This window comes from Neovison vison, chromosome 9 (genome assembly GCF_020171115.1).
Source record: "Neovison vison isolate M4711 chromosome 9, ASM_NN_V1, whole genome shotgun sequence".
Classification (NCBI taxonomy): domain Eukaryota; kingdom Metazoa; phylum Chordata; class Mammalia; order Carnivora; family Mustelidae; genus Neogale; species Neogale vison.
The window spans coordinates 49400070-49420357 of record NC_058099.1 but is presented as its reverse complement, the minus strand read 5'-3'; the positions used below and the strand labels follow the sequence as shown (position 1 = coordinate 49420357).

General features: G+C 39.2%; 1 protein-coding gene across 3 annotated transcripts in view; it reads left to right on the top strand.

Annotated features, from left to right (window-relative positions):
* The window catches only part of DENND4C (DENN domain containing 4C), a 137868-nt gene that overhangs the window by 83950 nt on the left and 33630 nt on the right, over window positions 1-20288 (top strand). The window contains exons 16-22 of one of the 3 annotated variants that reach the window (XM_044265600.1): window positions 788-920; window positions 3955-4161; window positions 8259-8387; window positions 8579-8723; window positions 8990-9037; window positions 14596-14718; window positions 18632-18778. In XM_044265600.1, coding sequence (XP_044121535.1) covers window positions 788-920; window positions 3955-4161; window positions 8259-8387; window positions 8579-8723; window positions 8990-9037; window positions 14596-14718; window positions 18632-18778 — 932 coding nt within the window. Of the gene's footprint in view, window positions 1-787; window positions 921-3954; window positions 4162-8258; window positions 8388-8578; window positions 8724-8989; window positions 9137-14595; window positions 14719-18631; window positions 18779-20288 lie in introns of all 3 variants that reach the window. The other 2 variants (XM_044265599.1, XM_044265601.1) reach the window with 2 other exon arrangements.

Below are 20288 nucleotides of genomic sequence, written 5' to 3'. Positions count from 1 at the left end.
TAATAATATGAAAATATATTCAGTTTTTCTAGTATTCAAAGAAATGCAAACCAAAATGGTGAGTAGAAGCATTTTTAATCTATTGGATTGAAAATAGGTTATGCTACTATATAGACTGTATATAATTGAAATATTAAAATATTGAAATTGAAATAATTTGATAGTGACTATAATAATTTTGATTCTCTTGATAAACATTGACTATAGCAAACTCTGTTATTGGGAATTATCCTAAGACATTAAGCAAAAGTTTCATAAAGATATAAGTAACACAGATCTATTCATTGCAAAAATTGAGAAATAACCTAAAAATGATAATAAAGAATGGTGAAATTATGGTATAGCCCTAAAATAAAAATATTATGGATTCTTTTCCCCTTAAATACCACTGCAAGGTATATTATGAAGTTAAATTGTTATGAAGAAAAAAATTACGAAGTATACTAAGTGTTAATTTTTAATATGAAGTATTATTGAACACATGGTTTCTGTTCAAAGTTACTAATTCCTCTGTCAAGTAAGATATCAAGATTTTCTGTTTTGCAGGGATTGGTTGAAATTAAATTACAGGGCGGGGAGGAAGCCAAAGTTTCCATGTAGGTGTAGTCTGTGTATCTTATAACTACATCACCTTATAGTTTTGAAAAATACTATTTTTCTATATCTGGATTTTGGGAAATAATATTGGGTACTATTTAAGATGTAGAAATACTCACCTAAATTCTGGAATAATATGAAAAGTTAATGTATTTTAAATCAGCAGCTCTATTTTTGCTTTTTATTTTAGTTACAAATACTTTCCAAGACTGGACCTTAAACTTTTTGACAGACCACAGGAGTTGAAACTTTGTTTTAGTAGACACCCTACTGGGACTAGCATTACAAACAGTCCAGCACTCATGGCTAAGAGAACTAAACAGGTCAGATATTCTTTATCTAATACATGTTAATTTAAAATGTAAAATATGTGTATGTGATTTGCAGCCCATGGTTTAGAATTATCACCGATGTCAACTATTTGAAGACCCTCTATGGTTGTTAAGTAAACGAGATGTCTCGCAACCCTTTTATAATATTGAGGCTGAAGTTTTTGAATGCGTATGTTTATGCTTTCAGAGAATCTTGGGGAACCAAATACACTTTTTAAAAAACAACTTTATTGAGGTACATTCCTATACCATACAATTCACCCATGTCAAGTCTACTCAGTGGCTTTTATTCACATTCACCATTTTCATTACTCCAGAAAGCCTGCACCTCTGACTTGTTAACCCCCCATCCATTCCCCACAGCCCTAGGCAACCACTTATCTATTTTCTATCTCTATGGTTTCACCTATTCTGGGCATTTCATAATAAATATTCCATAAACAGAAATATATAGCAAAAGGCCTTTTGTGAGTGGTTCCTTCCACACAGCGTGATATTTTTGTTTCTCCATGTTTCACTGTGTGCCAGTACTTCATTTATTTTTATTGCTGAATAATCCTCCGTTATATGGATATATACCACATTGTATTTATTCATTTATGTTCACGTGAGTGGTTCCTATCTTTTGGCTGTTGTGCGTAGTGCTGCTGTGAACATTTGTGTACAAGTGTTGGCGTGGATGTGTGTTTTTGTTTCTCTTGGGTAAGTGCCTAGAATAGAATTGTTGGTCATATGGTATCTGTATGTTTTAACCTGTTGAGGAACTGTCAAGACTGCTTTCCAAAATAGCTCTACCATTTTAAATTCCTGCCGGCAGTGTATGAGGGTTCCAGTTGCACCGTGTCCCTGTCCATTCTTGTGATTATCTGTCTTTCTGATGATAGCCATCATTGTGTGTGTGAAGTGGTATCTCATTGTGATTTCTCTCGCAGTTATTATCTTGCCAAATACTACATTTGAAGGAAGTTAAAGGGAGTTACTTTAGGACAAGTTAGACATCTTATAGACATACTATATTTGATTTAGGTATAAAGAGTTAACCTATGGTTAGGTGTGACTTAAAATGAAACATCTTTTGTGCATATATTGTTTACATATTTGTGATTTACAAAACATGGAAAATTTCAGAATGAAGTTTTTAATCCAGGTGTCACCAGCTTGTGTACAGTCCCCCAAATGCTAGAGGTAACCTGAAGTGTTCCTTAATTTCAGATAGGACACGTTTCTCTCAATGTCAGAAGGAAATTAGCATATATGTATTTTGCTATTACTGGCTTAATAAAAGCCATTTTTTACAATGGGAGAATTTGGTTACTAAATCTTTTTTTTTTTAAAGATTTTATTTATTTATTTGAGAGAGATTTATTGAGAGAGATCACAAGCAGGCAGAGAGAGAGAGAGGAGGAAGCAGGCTCCCTGCTGAGCAGAGAGCCCGATTCGGGGGCTTGATCCAAGGACTCGGAGTTCATGACCTGAGCCGAAGGCAGCGGCTCAACCCGCTGAGCCACCCAGGCGCCCCTGGTTACTAAATCTTTAAAGCTCCTGTTCACCAGAACTTTTGTCCCCCAGGCTAGCTGGAAAAGAAAAGAACGTTCCCATCTTAGAAAAACTAGTGACTATATTTTCAAATATATCTTCCGAGTGTAACGGAAATAGAGCTCATAAGAAAAATGAAGGGCTAGGACATTTTTATTTAGAACACATCCCAGCAGAGGGATCTTTAGTGCAAGGCACACAGTGGTAGTCTGACATACCTGGAAGGTTTTATGGTTTCTAAGAGTATATATAGTTTCTGTTTTTTGTTGTTGTTGTTGTTTTTTAAGAGTTATTTGTTTGTCTGAGAGGGAGAGGAAGAGAGCATGAGCATGTGCACAAGCAGGGGAGGGGAGAGAGAGAATCTCAAGCAGGCTACCTGCTGAGCATGGAGCCCGACATGGGGCTGGATTTCACAACCCTGACTTCATGACCTGAGACAGGTGCTCAACCGATTGAGCCACCTGCGTGCCCCATGGGGTATAGAGTTTGATTAAAGCTCTGCAGGTGGTTTTGATACCTCTTTTTCACCCAAATGAGAATGAGAATCAGAGGTAGAAAATACAATTACCGGTCTGTGGGGTAAGAAAGTCTGTGATCTTGATCACACTATTGCCTGCAATGGCATATATCTTTTAAAGGAGTCAGTCAGTGAAAGAATTAAAGATTGGTGAGGGAGGATAGAGTGGAAATCTTGGCAGGAAATAGCCTGTGGGATCTTAAACATTTTCGGCAGGGAGAAAGGTGGAAAGACTATCACTTTTCAAGAATGACATCAATGGACTGACAAGCTCTAAATGGTTCAAACCCTTTTATCCATCAAGCATATGAGTGCCTTCTCTGTGAGGGGCAACTAATTAGCCATTATGTTATATAAATATGAATGATCTCTATTTCTTTTTTTTAATTTTTATTTTTTAAAAAATATTTTATTTATTTGACAGCATAAGTAGGCAGAGAGGCAGGCAGAGAGAGAGGGGGAAGCAGGCTCCCCGCTGAGCAGAGAACCCAACATGGGGCTCCATCCCAGGCCCCTGGGATCATGACCTGAGCCGAGCAGAGGCCTCAACCCACTGAGCCACCCAGGTGGCCCTGATCTCTATTTCTAAGGGATTTCCAGTCTATTGGGAAACATGTGCTTCCCAGTAAATAGTTACAGCACAGGATAAAGTGCTTCTGTAGATGAATGTTGAAGGCCCTATATGGCACTAAGTGGGAAATCACTCATGAAAGTAAACTGTAAAATGCTTAATGTTAGAGTCAGGTTTTATATTACATTCCTCTCTCTCTTTTCCTTCTCACTTTTATCCCCACCCTAGCGGATTTTAATAAATACCTTGATTTTTTTTTCCTTAATTTTCTTTTTGTAAGTAATCTCTACTTCCAGTGTGGTGCTTGAACTCATGACCCAGAGATCAAGAGTTGCATGCTGTCCTGACTAAACCAGCCAAGTGTCCCAAATGCTGTAATATGTTATTTATTCTCTTCCTAGGAGATCAGAACAGCTCATAAGTTGGCAAAACGATGTTACACAAATCCACCACAGTGGGCCAAGTGCCTCTTCAGTCACTGTTACAGCTTGTGGTTTATCTGTCTCCCGGCCCACGTGAGAGTTTCTCACCCTAAGGTCAGAGCATTGCAGCAGGCATATGATGTTCTCATTAAGATGCGGAAAACAGACGTGGATCCGCTTGATGAGGTGATTATAACAAACCGAGTTACCATTACTAGGATACATTTTATTTTTGTATTTCCAAGGGAATTTAGGTCTCAGTTGCTTTAAAGTGTTCTCAGGTATTTCCATTAAGCAGTAAAGGTTACATTATTCTCTGTTCCATGGAGCTAATACTTACTGTTTATATTTAAATATATTTATTTATTTCATAATAATATAATGTATAATATAATATAATAAATTAATATATAACATAATAAATACTAAATATATAAACATAATATAAAATACAATATATAAATATATAAATATAAATATTGCAAATATAAAATAATATATATGAATTTATATTTAAATATATTTATTTAAAAATTAACACTTTGGAATGAAGCAGAGACTGCCTTAGGTCAGGTAGTTTGCACTTGATAAATAGAAAATAATATTGACATCATTTTATTCTTTTTTTTTTCTTGAGAGTGGGGAGGGGCAGAGGGAGAGGGAGAGAGAGAATCTTAAGCAGGCTCCACGCCCAGGTCCCTCTCACAACCCTGAGACCAGGACCTGATCTGACATCAGGAGTCAAATGCTTAACCGACTGAACCACCCAGGCGCCCCTACTTCATTTTATTCTTTTTATTTTTTAAATTTTAAAAAAGATTTTATTTATTTATTTGACAGAGAGAGAGATCACAAATAAGCAGAGAGGCAGGCAGAGAGAGAGGGGGAAGCAGGCTCCCTGCTGAGCAGAGAGCCCGATGTGGGGCTCAATCCCAGGACCTGAGATCATGACCTGAGCCGAGGGCAGAGGCTTAACCCACTGAGCCACCCAGGTGCCCCTCATTTTATTCTTGATAGAACTTTATTAGGAAGCAGATAGAGAATAGGCTGTTAGTAAGTGGCTCTCCACTTAGGCCCTTTGTCCTAGGATGAGTTATATAACCTGTATGTATTTCAGATAATGTATCTGAAAATGTTGATCCAGACTTCTCAACCTTGGCACTGTTTTTTGTTTTTTGTTTTTTTTTTAAGAGTTTATTTATTTATTTGACACAGAGAGAGATCACAAGCAGGCGGAGAGTCAGGCAGAGAGAGAGAGAGAAGCAGGCTCCCGCCAAGCAAAGAGCCCGATGCGGGGCTCGATCCCAGGACACTGAGATCATGACCTGAGCCGAAGGCAGCGGCTTAATCCACTGAGCCACCCAGGCGCCCCTCAACCTTGGCACTGTTGATGTTTCGGCCTACATAATCCTCTTTCGTGGGCCGGTCCTGTCCATTGTAGGATGTTCAGCTGCATCCCTGGCCTCTCTAATGCTCCTGGCCTGACTAATGCCAGGAGCAGTCCCCCTTCTACGCAGCATTCAGATATGTCTGCATACATTGCCACCTGTCCCTGGAGGTCAGAATTGCCCCACTGATGTAGATAATTATAGTTGGTACCATCTTTATAAGTTTAACTTGAGGGTTAAATCTGCTGATGTACAGTGTGCCTAGAATAGTACCTGGCCAACAGTGGAAGTTGAGCACTCAGTGACGGATACACTAAAGGTTTTACAGGCACTCTCTGTCTTAAGCTTCAGCACCATCCTAAGAGATAGGTAGTGATACTGTCCAGTTAATCATTGAGGAAACTGGACAACTTATTTAGCCTTTGTCTTTGCTAGTTTTCCCTCTTAAAAATAACTTTTGGTGTTAAAATAACTATAAATGATCTTTAGAATCAGGTTAGAACTTAAAATGAAGTTACAATAAAAGCACAGAATAACGGGTCTCTAAAGGGAAAGCACAGGGATGGAAGAGAAATGGGATTGAAGAGGGGCGCATTATAGGCTTCATCGCTAATATTTTTTCTTAAAATAAAAAATCTTAAGTGAATATACACGTATAATATGAAGATTTGATAATGCTTGTGGGGACACTAAAACTCATTTTCTCTAAGTTTTAACTGTATGTTATGAGAGCTTCAAAAATAAAATTATAAAACAAGTACTAAAATATCTATTCTCATATTTGATTACATTGCTTTCATCTGATGTTTGTGAAACTATCTGGAAATTAAAAGTACTTGATCAGAATCTGTGTTTCGTACCTTATGCATTTTAATGTTTTTTAAAAAATTGTTCTAATAGAGTTATTTAGTTTTCTAAGATGTGTTTTAAGATGTGTTTTAACTTGTGAAAGGCATAAGATATTTTTTAAAGTGTTCTTAAATTTGCTCTGTGAAATATTTTTAAAGTGTTTTAAAGTATGCTCTATGAATGATGTTATTGTACTCTAAATTCAAAGCACAGTGCTTCATTAAGTTTGTTTGATAAGTTTTAAGTTCATAGTACATATCATAAATTTCCTGAAAAGTATTTTCCTCTGTAGGTATTAAAGTTCATTGGTAGTCTTTGGTACAAGGAATTACGTTCTCTCATTTCTAACACATAGCAGTTATGACCAGTAAGCTAAAAAAAATTTTTAGACTATTTCCCTAATAAACACTGATAGGAAGCTTAAAATTTGGAGCTTAATTTGTTGTACTCCTACTTCTAATGAGTTATTTTGACAGATTTTTAGTCTCCTGAAGTCATTAAATCTCCACGACTGGAAGAAAGAAATACTTGTTTTAAAACTTAAGTATGCATATCTGGGGCCTCCTGGGTGGCTCAGTGGGTTAAGCCTCTGCCCTCGGCTCAGGTCATCATCCCAGGGTCTTGGGACTGAGCCCCGCATTGGGCTCTCTGCTCTGCGGGGAGCCTGCTCCCCTCCCCCCTCTGCCTCTCTGCCTACTTCTGATGTCTGTCTGTCAAATAAATAAATAAAATCTTTAAAAAAAAAGAAAGTCTATAGCATGTGAGATCTTGCCTATGCTTGAATTGGGTCTAATGTTCAGGAAGAGTTTGTGTTTCTTGTTGAGCTCAGTTTCACTTCCCTGTGGCTTTTTGGGAATGGCACAGACTGTTTATTCCCTCTTTCATGCGACATCTCTTCAGATACTTGAAGAACCCTCGTGTGCTACATTCTCTTTCCTCCCTTCACATATCTTACGAGTTCCTTCAGTTTTCTGGATTCATGTAGTCATTTATACAGTTGCTCTCAGTTTCTGACCTCCTGTTTCTAAATTACATTCTCCATTTCTGGCTTCCAGATACTCATCTTTTTAACCCTTGGCCTCTTCATGTCTCCTTTTCTCTTTCATTTCTTCTGTGCTCTTGACTGAAATATCCTTTCTGAAATCTTTTTACTTTCCCCTTTACTTGAGAGCAACTTGGCGTTACAGTACCTTTTTGTTAGCCAACTCTGTCATAAACAGAGCACATTTGACAAGTCCCAAGAAGAGTAACTTCTGTCTGTGCGTTTCTTTATTCCCAGACTACGCTGTCTGAGAGTCTGGCTGCTCCGGCCCTGCTCCCGTCAGCGGGCTCTCCTCTTCGCCGGGAGCCCTTGCAGTACCCATTTATTCTCCATGCTTTCTACTGTGTCTTTGATGTGTGAGGTTTGGACTTCGTCTTCCAACCTCACTTGTCCTCTGTGATAAGATCGAGCCCTCCTCCATAAACACATATTCTTAGAAAAGCCTTTGCTAATATTATTTGAGAGAGAGAGCATGTGTGCACAAGCAGGGGGAGGAGGAGAGGGAGAAGCACAGAGCTGAGCAGTCCAGTCTCAGACCCAAGACTCTGGGATTGTTTAACTGACTGAGCCATCCAGTGCCCCTCAAGTTTCTTCTCATACTTTCCTAAGACATGGATTTACAAAATCTTTTTTGTTACATAGGCATCCGGGAGATGTTGTCTTTAATTTCTTTGGCATAGAATATAGAGCCTGATTTGGGAGAGAGTTATTTTAATCATACTAGATTTAAAAAATAAATTTCTTCTCAAATTATGGGGAATAATAGTCATTCTCTTTGTATAAACTTTGCTGAAACAAATGTCGGTCGTGCATATTGGTCTTCCGTGATACAGTTGAGGCAGGTGTTTTCATTAATGAATAGATTTTAAAAATAATTTATAGAGAGAACAAAGGATAAAATAGTACTTAATGCCTTGGAGAAGAAGAATTGAGTAATTTAAACATTTCTGTGAGCCACTGACTGACTAACCAACTGCTTATGCTTTGATGTTCTTTTCTGTTAGGTGTGCTATCGAGTAGTCATGCAGCTCTGTGGACTTTGGGGTCACCCTGTTTTAGCAGTGAGAGTCTTATTTGAAATGAAAACTGCTAAGATAAAGCCAAATGCTATTACTTATGGTTATTATAATAAGGTAAGTGGGATTGACATTGGACAACCTGTGCTGCTTACTAAGATTGATACATTTTTGTACGTTTTACTATTCATGAAACTTCTTTTAGAATTTTAAGCTGTAGTGACTTATGTATTTTATGTGTATGTATTTCATTAAAAAAATAAAGTATTCCTAACAATCTTTATTTTAAACCGTTATTTTACCTGTAGGTAGTTTTGGAGAGCCCGTGGCCTAGCAGTACCCGCAGTGGTATCTTCTTATGGACGAAGGTACGGAATGTGGTACGTGGCTTGGCACAATTTAGGCAGCCGCTTAAAAAGACCGTGCCAAAGTCACAGGTCTCCTCACTATCAGGTAATACACGTGGTTGGAAAGATACTCTTTTGCTGAACCATAAGCTTTATATAGGCATACGAGTGTTTAATTGTATGAAATAGAAAACATAAATGAAATTTTGGTTGATGTTTTCATATATAACTAAAGATAGAGAGTCCCAAATTATTTTGCCCCCACAAATTTAGAAAGTGTTCTGCAACTGCAAATGAATTGTGGGGCATTCGTGTTTCTTTCAGAAATGGTCAGTGCATGAGTTATTGAACTGCTGTTGTCCTTATCTTTAGCTCCTCCGAATGCCACAGGTGGAAGTGATGGGGACACGGTGAGCCACGGTAGCGTGGATAGTTCTAATGATGCTAACAGTGGGGAGCACACAGTCTTCGTCAGAGATTTAATCAGGCTTGATTCCACTGATAATCACTTTAGCACAGGTACTAAAATCTGGATTTTACTAACCCTTCACTTACTCTCTTGTAAAGTCTTTACCTTTTTAAAAAGCTTTTACCTTCCTTTCTTAAGAGTTTGTGCAATGAGTACTTTAAAAATACTTTATATAAATAAGGGAAGAAATTACACTTCTGATCGCAGATCCCTTCTTTTTATTTCCTAAAATACAAGAAATTAACTTTGGAGTGCTGTGCAGAAGGCTCCAGCATGGTGTTCCTTTGTATTTGTTCATCATTAGTTTGTGAAGGTACACGATACAGCTGTAGGAATGATGAACTGGGGGACTTGAATTTAGTGATACAAATTGCAGATCTCTTTTTCATTAAGTGGAAAATATTAAGAGTTTGAGATTGTGAATATTAAAGAGGGAAGAAAATAAGTTACACACCATGAGAAAGAGTATTCTCTTCATATGGTCATTCTTTTCAATGACACTTTTTAAAATCCGAGAAACTTCTGAAGCTCCTTTTACATACAAAGCTCCGGGCATCCCCTCTGTCCTCCCAAGTCAGAAATACGTTACTCCACTAGCACCTGGAGCAAATATGTGTGTGTTGCACCTCCCTCTTTTTGTGTTGTTTTTCTTTTTTGTTGTTGTTATTGTTAATAATCTCAAGCTTTTCTTTAAAAAGAATCCTAAGTCTGATTCCTATGCTTCATCTGATGAACTTGTCTCAATGACTGAAGTTTCCTTTTTTCTGCTCTTTGTTGCTCTGCTTTTTGCTCTGTGCTGTTTCTTGGTGCTGCATTTGTCCTTGGCTGTCATGGTGTGGGGTGCAGACAGACTTGTATGACGTGAAGCTATGGATACGCGTGTGCATTAATTCTACCCTTGAATGTTAACCACTTCAGGTAATTTCCCGTTTATTAGGTTAAATTTTGCTGACATGCAGGGGTGGGGGAGAGACCTTTTGTTGTGCTGAAAGTATTGTTATAGGTAGAAAGCAATTTTAGTTTTCTTGACTTCTTCCTCTTCAGATAAGTGTAATCCTGTATGTACCACTGAAAATATCTAGCTAACATTTCTCTGTCATTTTGCAAAGAATATTTGTTGTCTTATTTAAAAATACACCGTGCCTTGCTATAATTCTTCCTTTGGGGTTGGTTTGTAGCATCATTGTATCCACTAGTTTTATGGAGATTAAATGTTTCTGTGTTCCAGCTTTTGAGATGATTTTGCTTGCTAAAACTGCTTTGCTAAGTTCTTGCGCTAAAAATTACCCCATAATTACAGAAGCATGTATAAATCATCAAAAGTCAACATAGAGCTCTAAGTTATAATCCTGTTTGTAAATTCACTGTCTTCAGCAGTAGGAATTTTTATATGACTTCAATTTTAAAGTCGCTTTACTTTATTTCTTCCTGTATTTGTTCCTAAAACTTGTATGAAGAATGGACTTTTATGAAGAAATGGACTTCATTTATGAAAAAAAGAAAACCCAAGGGAATAATTTTGTGATATGAAGCCATTTAATGGAATAATTATACTTTTAAAAATAGTAATAAATCATGTCCTTATTCTTCTAAACTTACCTTCCTTTAGTTTAAAAAAAAAAAAAAAGATTCCAGTAGTTGGGGAAGAAACTTCAGATCCCTCTTCCATATGTATCTTTTTTTTTTTTAAGATTTTATTTATTTATGTGACAGACACAAATCACAAGTAGGCAGAGAGGCAGGCAGAGAAAGAGAGAGAGGAGGAAGCAGGCTCTCCGCGGAGCAGAGAGCCCGATGTGGGGCTCGATCCCAGGACTGGGATCATGACCTGAGCCGAAGGCAGCGGCTTAACCCACTGAGCCACCTAGGCGCCCTTCCATATGTATCTTTAAAGTTACATTTCAAATGGCTGAAGCCCTATTGCTGAATTTACAGTGATTGTGTGTCCTTGTAGAGTTTCTGGTGGCATCATTTGATACTTTTGGAGACTTCCAACCAAAGTGCTTAGGTTACTCTTTCTTTAGGGATTCTGTTGTAGAACCTTTCCACTCAGTACCTGATACAGAGTCACTTAGCTTGTTGGGGGACATATCTTGATTTAATGGTCTGTTTAGTCCCCAGTCTGGTGTCCATTTCATGGCACATCACGCCTTACCAGACTTTCTGAGGGGCCAATAAAAAACTGACAAATTAATCATTCTAACGAGGTATGTAAAGAAGTTTAGTTCTTTTTTTCTATTGCAGACCCAAAGTTTGGCAGTATAACATGCAGCAGAAGGTAGAAGGCACTAGAGTTAACTCGTGAACAACATGGGTTTGAATGGCATGGGTCCGCTTCCATGCCAGTCCCCCCCCCCCCAATAAATCCAGTACTGTAAATGTATTTTCTCTTCTTTATGATTTTCATCCCCCACCTTCCTTTAAATTTAAATTGGAGTATGGTTTATACGTGATGTTACATTAGTCTTCGGTCTACAACATGGGGATTCAACTTTGCTCTATGCTGTGCTCACTATCGTCACCACACAGCACTATTACAATACTTGAAGACTTTTTAATAATGTTTTCTTTTCTCTAGCTTCCTTTACTGTAAGAATACAGTATATAATCACAGAATACAGGATTTGTGTTAATCAGCTGTTTATGTTATCAGTAAGGCTGCCATGAACAGTAGACGGTTATAGTTCACTTTTGGGGAGTGAAGAGTTATGCCTGGATTTTTGCTTGTGCGGGGCGGGAGGGCCAGTGTTAAAGGGTCATCCGTGTACTCCTGTTTCATTTTCACTAACGTCCTCTATAAGGATTCTCTAGGATCTTTGTTTCATTTAGTCCTAGTTTAGTCTTCAGTCTTTGTTTCCATTTTAAATGACAGAACTCGAAAGTCAAATAGACTTGTTTAAAACTTTATTTTGAAATTATTTCAGATTTATGAAAATGTTGCTAGTATAGTGCAGAGAACAGGTGGATAATTTCTATCCAGAGTCATTCTTAGTTTACCCTGTTTGCTTTATCGTTTTCTTTCTGTACACACGTACATTCTTTCTCTGAGTCCTGTGGCAGCAGGTTGCATATATCTTGCCCTTCTACCTTTTAAATACCTCAGTGGTGTTTTTCTCTGATAAAACCATAGTATAGTCAACCAGATTCAGACAGATACCGATACACTACTTTAATCTGTAGGCTGCATTCCAGTGTTGTCAGTTGCTGTAATGCCCTTTGTGGGACTCTAGATCCCTCTCTTTGGTCTCCTTTAACTGGGCACAGTCCTTATCCTTTCTTTGTCTTTTGACCTTTCTGAAGAATTCAGTTATTTTGTGGAACGTTTTTTAGTTTGAGTTTGTGTGATGTTCTCTTGTGGTTAGCTTGGGTTGTACGTTCATGTCTCTGTTGCAGAAGTAATTGTCCCTCCCGAGGCGCACACTGTCTGTCTACCTCTCATTGGTGATACTCATTTTGATCACCAGTTCCTCCTCATTATCATGATTGCCCCTGCAGATGATGAGCTGTCTGGAAGGAGACTCTGAGACTGGGCAGTAATACCCTCTTTCTCACCATGCTTTCTCTTAAATTTAGCATCCATTGATGATTCTTGCCTTAACTGGTCTTCACTATAAAGTAGTGATATTGAGGCACCTAAGCAGCTCAGTTGGTTGGGCATCTGAATCTGATTTCTGCTCACATCATGATCTCAGGATCCTGAGATGAAGTCCTGTGTGGGGCTCTGAGCGCAGTGTGGAGTCTGCTTGAAATTCTCCCCTCCCTCGGAACCCTCCCGCTGTACTCGCTTGCTCTCTTCAAATACATAAATCTTAAAAAAAAAAAAAGAGTAGTGATTTGCCAACTCTGTCCTCCATCCAGATTTATAGGATGGTATTCTGTGTCTTTTGGTTTAATAATTTTATTCAGGCATATCCTGAGTATGTTTTTAAACACTTCCTTTCTTGTACAACAAAACGTTCCTGGCTCATTCTTGTAGCTTTCCTGCCAGAGATCTGATATCAGCCATTTATTCAAGGATCCCAGGTTCCTTTCAATGGGCAGTAGATTCTAGAAGCCAAGATCTGGGCTTTAGGTATGTTTACACTACAGGTTATTACTGCTTTTAGAATTTTTCAGCAGAGCTGGAAAATACGTATATATGAGGGGAGAAAAAAGAAAATATGTATGTATATTTTGGAAATACCTCCATTTTCTTTTCTTTTAAAGATTTATTTACTTATTTGAGGGTGGGGGTGGGTAGAGGGAGAGGGAGGGAGAATCCCAAGCAGACTCCCTGTTGAGTGCAGAACCCAACACAGGGCCTGATCTCAAGACCTGAGATCATGACCTGGGCCAAAACCGAGTGTCGGATGCTTAACCAGCTGAGCTGCCCAGGCACCCCTAGAAATATTTCCATTTTCATATCAACCCCACAGGTTTTTCTTTGCCTTCCTTCATTTCATTTTTTTTTTTAAGATTTTATTTATTCATCTGACAGAGATCACAAGTAGGCAGAGAGGCAGGCGGAGAGAGAGAGGAGGAAGCAGGCTCCCCACTGAGCAGAGAGCCTGATGCGGGGCTCGATCCCAGGACCCTGAGATCATGACCTGAGCCAAAGGCAGTGGCCTAACCCACTGAGCCACCCAGGCGCCCCTTCCTTCATTTCATTTTTTAAAAATCTCTCTTCTTCCACAGTCAGTATCTTGGCTTCCAGTAACCATCATTATGTTTACTCATTTGCTCAGTCCTGCAGTATATATAAAATAATTTCAGAATAGCTACATCTGTTACTCTGGGAGAAACAGACTTTCTAAGGACTTTAGGATTTGTCTGTTACCACCTCCCTTCCCAGGTTTAGGGTATATACTCAAAATAACATGTTGAAAAGTTTCTTGGATTAGTCCTCTCCCCGTCCCACCCCATTCCCCATCCCTTTGGTATGGCTGTTCTTGTGAAATACAGTTGGTCCCATTTGTTCCTGTTCACATTCAGTTTTAGTCACCACCTTCCTCCCAGTTTTGTTGATTTAATTTTTTTGAATATGTAAAAATACAACACAATAAGCCATATTTAGAGGAGTGTCCACTCTCTTTATCCCTTCCATCCTATTTCCCCCCATCCCTTGTAGTTAACCAGTTGTGTTGTTTTCTGGTATGTTATTTCTGCATTTCTTTTTGCAAAAGTAAACAGATACATGCTTGTTTTATTTCCTCTTCTTTCTTTCACAAAAGGTAGCATTCTATACGTACTCCAAAAGAGACTTCCCAGAACATCTTGTCCAGATCTGTTAATCTGCGGATGAGGAAGCTGAGATTCAGTGCTTCCACTTTCAGCCTTCGGTGCTCCTCTTCTTCCTGCTCTTGGCTGCTGACCTTCTGTTTACCGTGTCCTGCGTGCTTCGTGGGCTTTCTTGTCTTCCTCCTCCATGAGTTTAAATCGTGTAAATCAGTGCAGGTTTCTTCTGACATTTTATAGCTGGTCTGTGTGTAGATGAACACTTCCACCTGTAAGCTTGATTCTTTCTCAACAGGCGGTCAGTCTGACCAAGGCTATGGGTCTAAGGATGAACTTAGGAAGGATGATGCGGAAATTCACATGCCCGAAGAACAAGCAGCAAGAGACGTGATACCTAAAATGAAAGTGCACACAGAAGGTGAAGTACTGGTATTTACTTCCTCTTCTTAGAAAAACACTGTTACTAATTCTTTTTAAGTTTATTTATTTTTTTTATTTTTTAAGAACCTCTACACCCAGGGCGCCTGAGTGGCTCAGTGGGTTAAAGCCTCTGCTTTCAGCTCAGGTCATGATCCCAGGGTCCTGGGATTGAGCCCTGCATTGGGCTCTCTGCTCAGCGGGGAGCCTGCTTCCTCCCCTTTCTCTCTGCCTGCCTGTGCCTCTCTGTCTACTTGTAATCTCTGCCTGTCAAATAAAATAAATAAAATCTTTAAAAAAAAAAAGAATCTCTATACCCAGAGTGGGGCTTGAACTCACAGCCTTGAGATCAGGAGGCGCATGCTCTTCTGGATGAGCCAGCCGGGCACCCCGTTACTGATTAAGTCGGATGTGATCATTCTGATGATAATTTCAAGAAAGAAATACAGGGTCTGGGCTTATAAAATCCTATGTAATATGATGTATGGAGAGAGAATGAGTAGTTTCTGAATTTTAGAGTTTAAGAGATCTTTAGAGACTGTAGGTCAGCCCTCAGTTTGTAGACAGTGCAGGCCACTGAGGTTATTTGTCAGAGTCAAAGAGCTATTTTCTGATAGAACCAGGGCTGAACTTTGAGTCATCAAACTTGTGTTCCAGTGCTTGTTTTATTTAAAAATGCTCTTTGATGGAAGTCCTTCAAATATCTAAGTACGTATTTTTTCATTGGTACGTTAGATACAGTGTCCAAGGTTTTCCTGTCTTTTTTTTTTTTATGGGACTCATTGAGGTACATATGATTTACATTAATCATTTTATGGAAATGTGGAGGAATTTTCTGGCTTTGTGGAGGAATTTTCTGGCTTTGTGGTAATAAGATGTTCTTCCTATCCTTTTACACAAAAGGACACTTTCTTTAATGATCTTACTTAATTGATGCTCCATAGTTAGCAGAAGCAAGCCTCTCTCCTACTTTATAAGCAAAGGGATTATAAATGGAGGCCAAAACCTTTAATTTACTCACAGGAATGCTCAAATTAGGGTTATTGATGCTAAAATAAAGCATTTATTTGCATCAGTACTGGCAAAATTTTATGGCATAAAGTAAATGAGATACAATAAATTAGTGATAAAATAGTCATCTCTTCAGATGGGGAAAAATATTTTAAAAAATATTAAAATCATTGCCAGTTTGGATACCTTTTATTTCTCTTTGTTGTCTGACTGCTGTTGCTAGGACTTCTAATACTATGTTGAACAAGAGTGGTGAGAGTGGACATCCTTGTTGTGTTCCTGATCTCAACAGGAAGGATGCAAGCTTTTTCCCATTGAGGATGATATTTGCTGTGGGTCTTTCATAGATAGATTTGATGAAGTTCAGGAATGTTCCCTCTATCCCTATACTTTGAAGCGTTTTAATCAGGAATAGATGCTGGATTTTGTCAAATGCTTTTTCTGCATCAATTGAGAGGACCATGTGGTTCTTCTCTCTTCTCTTATTAATTTGTTCTATCACATTGATTGATTTGCGAATATTGAACCATCCTTGTAGCCCAGGGATGAATCCCACCTGGTCATGGTGGATAATCTTTTTAATGTGCTGTTGGATCCTGTTGGCTAGGATCTTGTTAAGAATCTTAGCATCCGGGCGCCCGGGTGGCTCAGTGGGTTAAGCCACTGCCTTCGGCTCAGGTCATGATCTCAGAGTCCTGGGATCGAGTCCCGCATCGGGCTCTCTGCTCAGCAGGGAGCCTGCTTCCCTCTCTCTCTCTCTGCCTGCCTCTCTGTCTACTTGTGATTTCTCTCTGTCAAATAAATAAATAAAATCTTTAAAAAAAAAAAAAGAATCTTAGCATCCATATTCATCAGTGATATTGTTCTGAAATTCTCCTTTTTGGTAGGGTCTTTGCCTGGTTTGGGGATCAGGGTAATGCTGACTTCATAGGAAGAGTATGGAAGTTTTCCTTCTGCTTCAATTTTTGGAAACAGTTTCAGGAGAATAGGTGTTATTTCTTCTTTGAAAGTTTGGTAGAATTCCCCCAGGGAATCCATCGGGTCCTGGGCTCTTTTTTTTGGGGAGCCACTGCTTCAATCTCGTTACTAGATATCGGTCTATTCAGGTTGTCAATTTCTTCCTGGTTCAATTTTGGGAGTTTATAGTTTTCCAGGAATGCATCCATTTCATCTAGGTTGCTTAGCCTATTGGCATATAACTGTTGATAATAACTTCTGATGATTGTTTCTACTTCCTTGGTATTAGTTGTGATCTCTCCTTTTTCATTCATAATTTTATTAATTTGGGCTTTCTCTCTTTTCTTTTGGATTAGTGTGGTCAGTGGTTTATCGATCTTACTCTTTCAAAAAGCCAGCTTTTAGTTTCATTGATAGGTTCTACTGTATCTCTGGTTTCTACCTCATTGATCTTAGCTCTAATCTTGATTATTTCCCTTCTTATGTGTGGAGTTGGTTTGATTTGTTGTTGATTCTCCAGTTCTTTAAGGTGTAGAGACAGCTGGTGTGTTCTGGATTTTTCAATTTTTTTGAGGGAGGCTTGGATGGCTATGTATTTCCCCCTTAGGACCACCTTTGCTGTATCCCATAGGTTTTGGACTGAAGTGTCTTCATTCTCATTGGTTTCCATGAATTGTTTCAGTTCTTCTTTGATCTCCTGGTTGATCCAAGCATTCTTTTTTTTTTAAGGTTTTATTTATTTATTTGATAGAGAGAGATCACAAGTAGCAGAGAGGCAGGCAGAGAGAGAGGAGAATTGACAGACAGAGACCACAAGTAGGCAGAGAGAGAGGAGGAAGCAGGCTCCCTGCTGAGCAGAGAGCCCGATGTGGGGCTCGATCCCAGGACCTGAGGTCATGACCTGAGCCGAAGGCAGAGGCTTTAACCCACTGAGCCACCCAGGTGGCCCTGATCCAAGCATTCTTTTTTTTTTTTAAAGATTTTATTTATTTATTTGACAGATAGAGATCACAAGTAGGCAGAGAGGCAGGCAGAGAGAGAGAGGAGGAAGCTGGCTCCCTGCCGAGCAGAGAGCCTGATGCGGGACTCGATCCCAGGACCCTGAGATCATGACCTGAGCCGAAGGCAGCGGCTTAACCCACTGAGCCACTCAGGCGCCCCAAGCATTCTTAAGCAAGGTGGTCTTTAGCTTCCAGCTGTTTGAGTTCCTTCTGAACTTTTCCTTGTGATTGAGCTCCAGTTTCAAAGCATTGTGATCTGAGAATATGCAGGGAATAATCTCAGTCTTTTGGTATCGGTTGAGTCCTGATTCGTGACCCAGTATGTGGTCTGTTCTTGAGAAGGTTCCATGTGTACTTGAGAAGAATGAATATTCTGTGTTTTTTGTTTTTTTTTTTAAGATTTTATTTATTTATTTGAGAGAAATCACAAGTAGATGGAGAGGCAGGCAGAGAGAGAGAGAGAGAGAGGGAAGCAGGCTCCCTGCTGAGCAGAGAGCCCGATGCGGGACTCGATCCCAGGACCCTGAGATCATGACCTTAGCCGAAGGCAGCGGCTTAACCCACTGAGCCACCCAGGCGCCCTTTTTTTTTTTTTTTTAAGATTTTATTTATTTATTTGACAGAGAGAAATCACAAGTAGATGGAGAGGCAGGCAGAGAGAGAGAGGGAAGCAGGCTCCCTGCTGAGCAGAGAGCCCGATGCGGGACTCGATCCCAGGACCCTGAGATCATATTCTGTGGTTTTAGGGTGGAATGTTCTGTATATATCTATGAGGTCCATCTGGTCCAATTTGTCATTCAATGCTCTTGTTTCTTTATTGATTTTCTGCTTCGATAATCTGTCTATTTCTGAGAGAGGTGTGTTAAGATCTCCTACTATCATTATATGGTTTCTGTTCAGTTTTAGTAAAAGTAGGAATAACGTCCAAATACTTTTTTTCCTCAGAAGTGTGTGATGTCTCTGCTGTTGGGGCGAAGCATTCCCAAGCTGGTACAGAGCCACAGAGTCCCATCGAGCCTCCTACATGGGGTGGCAGTATTGTGAAAGTTCCGTCCGGGATATTTGACCTCACTGGCAGGAGGAGCAGCACTGGTGAGTCGTCACAGATTGCTGGCCAAATATTTAAAATAGTTTTAATGACATCAATTGATGACTTAGTTGTGATGATCATGCTAAAGAGCCAGAAGTTTGAATCCTTTCCATGGGTTAAGAAGTTGTTATTTAAAATATTGTATCAAAGGAGGGGTATTTATTGTGCTTAGTTGTTATTGGGAGTACCTTTGCTTGTTGTGGTGCCTCTTCTCAGTTTGGTCCCTCTTTCTCAGGGTAGATGATGAGAGGGCCTCCTATACTCATGAAGAACAGAGGGGCACTCATGTTACTGAATTCCAGGGGGGCTTTTGTGTGGCAGTGGAAAGGCAGTGGAAGGAAAAGATTGATATCACTGTGCTGTATTGTGGAAAAATACCAGTGTGTCTCTAATTTGGCCTGTTGTTACAGGCCTCCTGAGCCACTTATTTGTGATTAAGTATTTATAATGAATAACTCTCTTGCCTGTGACTCCCTTGAATTTCATTTCACTCTTTTCAGTTGTGTTTTAGGCCTCCTGAGTACCCTCCAAACATGCATCTAAGTCTGTGATTTCAAAGGCCAAAGAGATCGGCCTTGTGTTTCTTGCCCTTTTTTAGTAGTAACTATAATTCACTTCTCTAAGTCAGCTGTCTTAAGTGTATCTGTTATATGACTTACAGAAATTAATTTGCTCAGCTTCCTAAATTCATGTAGGAATACTCCTTATTCCGAAGTCTCTCCTTCTTTTAGACTCACTAATACCAAAATCATTTTGTTTGTTTTTTTGGGGGGGCAGGTAGTATTCAAGAGCTAAAAAAGGTTTTTGAAAAAATAATTAATTTGTATGTTGTGTATCCTATTTTCCAAACCTGTTGCCAGGAGGTTTAAAAAAGAAAAAGAGGAAGACAAAGTTTTCTTCATCAGAGGATTATAATCTCAGAATAGTGACATGGACAGGGTCTGGTGTGCTTCCCTCCCTCTTTACTCATCCTGTGTCCGTGTCATGTCTTGATGTGGGAAGATTTATTCTAATAAGAAAGGAAGCGGGAGTAGTGGGGCTTTTGCCAATATATCAAGGGTCAAATTTATTTTAAAATTGAAAAAAATGTGCCACTAAATTCCTGGAAATACTGTGAGAACCAGTAAATTCGCTAAGATGTGTTTCTCACATACTGGTAAAGGTTCGCAAAGCAGGCACAAATTTTGGAGGTGTAAAACAGGCTAATTTAATTCTCCTAAAAGCTGTGAGATATCTCTAAGTGCTTATTCTGTTTAATTGGTATGTTTATGATTATTATTTGGGACCAATTTGGAAGCTTAAAAAGAACCTAGAAATTAACCTGGAAGTTTTAAAAAGAAGACTTTGTTAAAGAATTTTTCCCTCAAATCTGCTAGGTCACTATGCCTTTTAAAAAACAAATGAGAATCCTGGGGCGCCTGGGTGGCTCAGTGGGTTAAAGCCTCTGCCTTCTACTCAGGTCATGATCCCAGGGTCCTGGGATCCAGCCCCACGTCGGACTCTGCTCGGCGG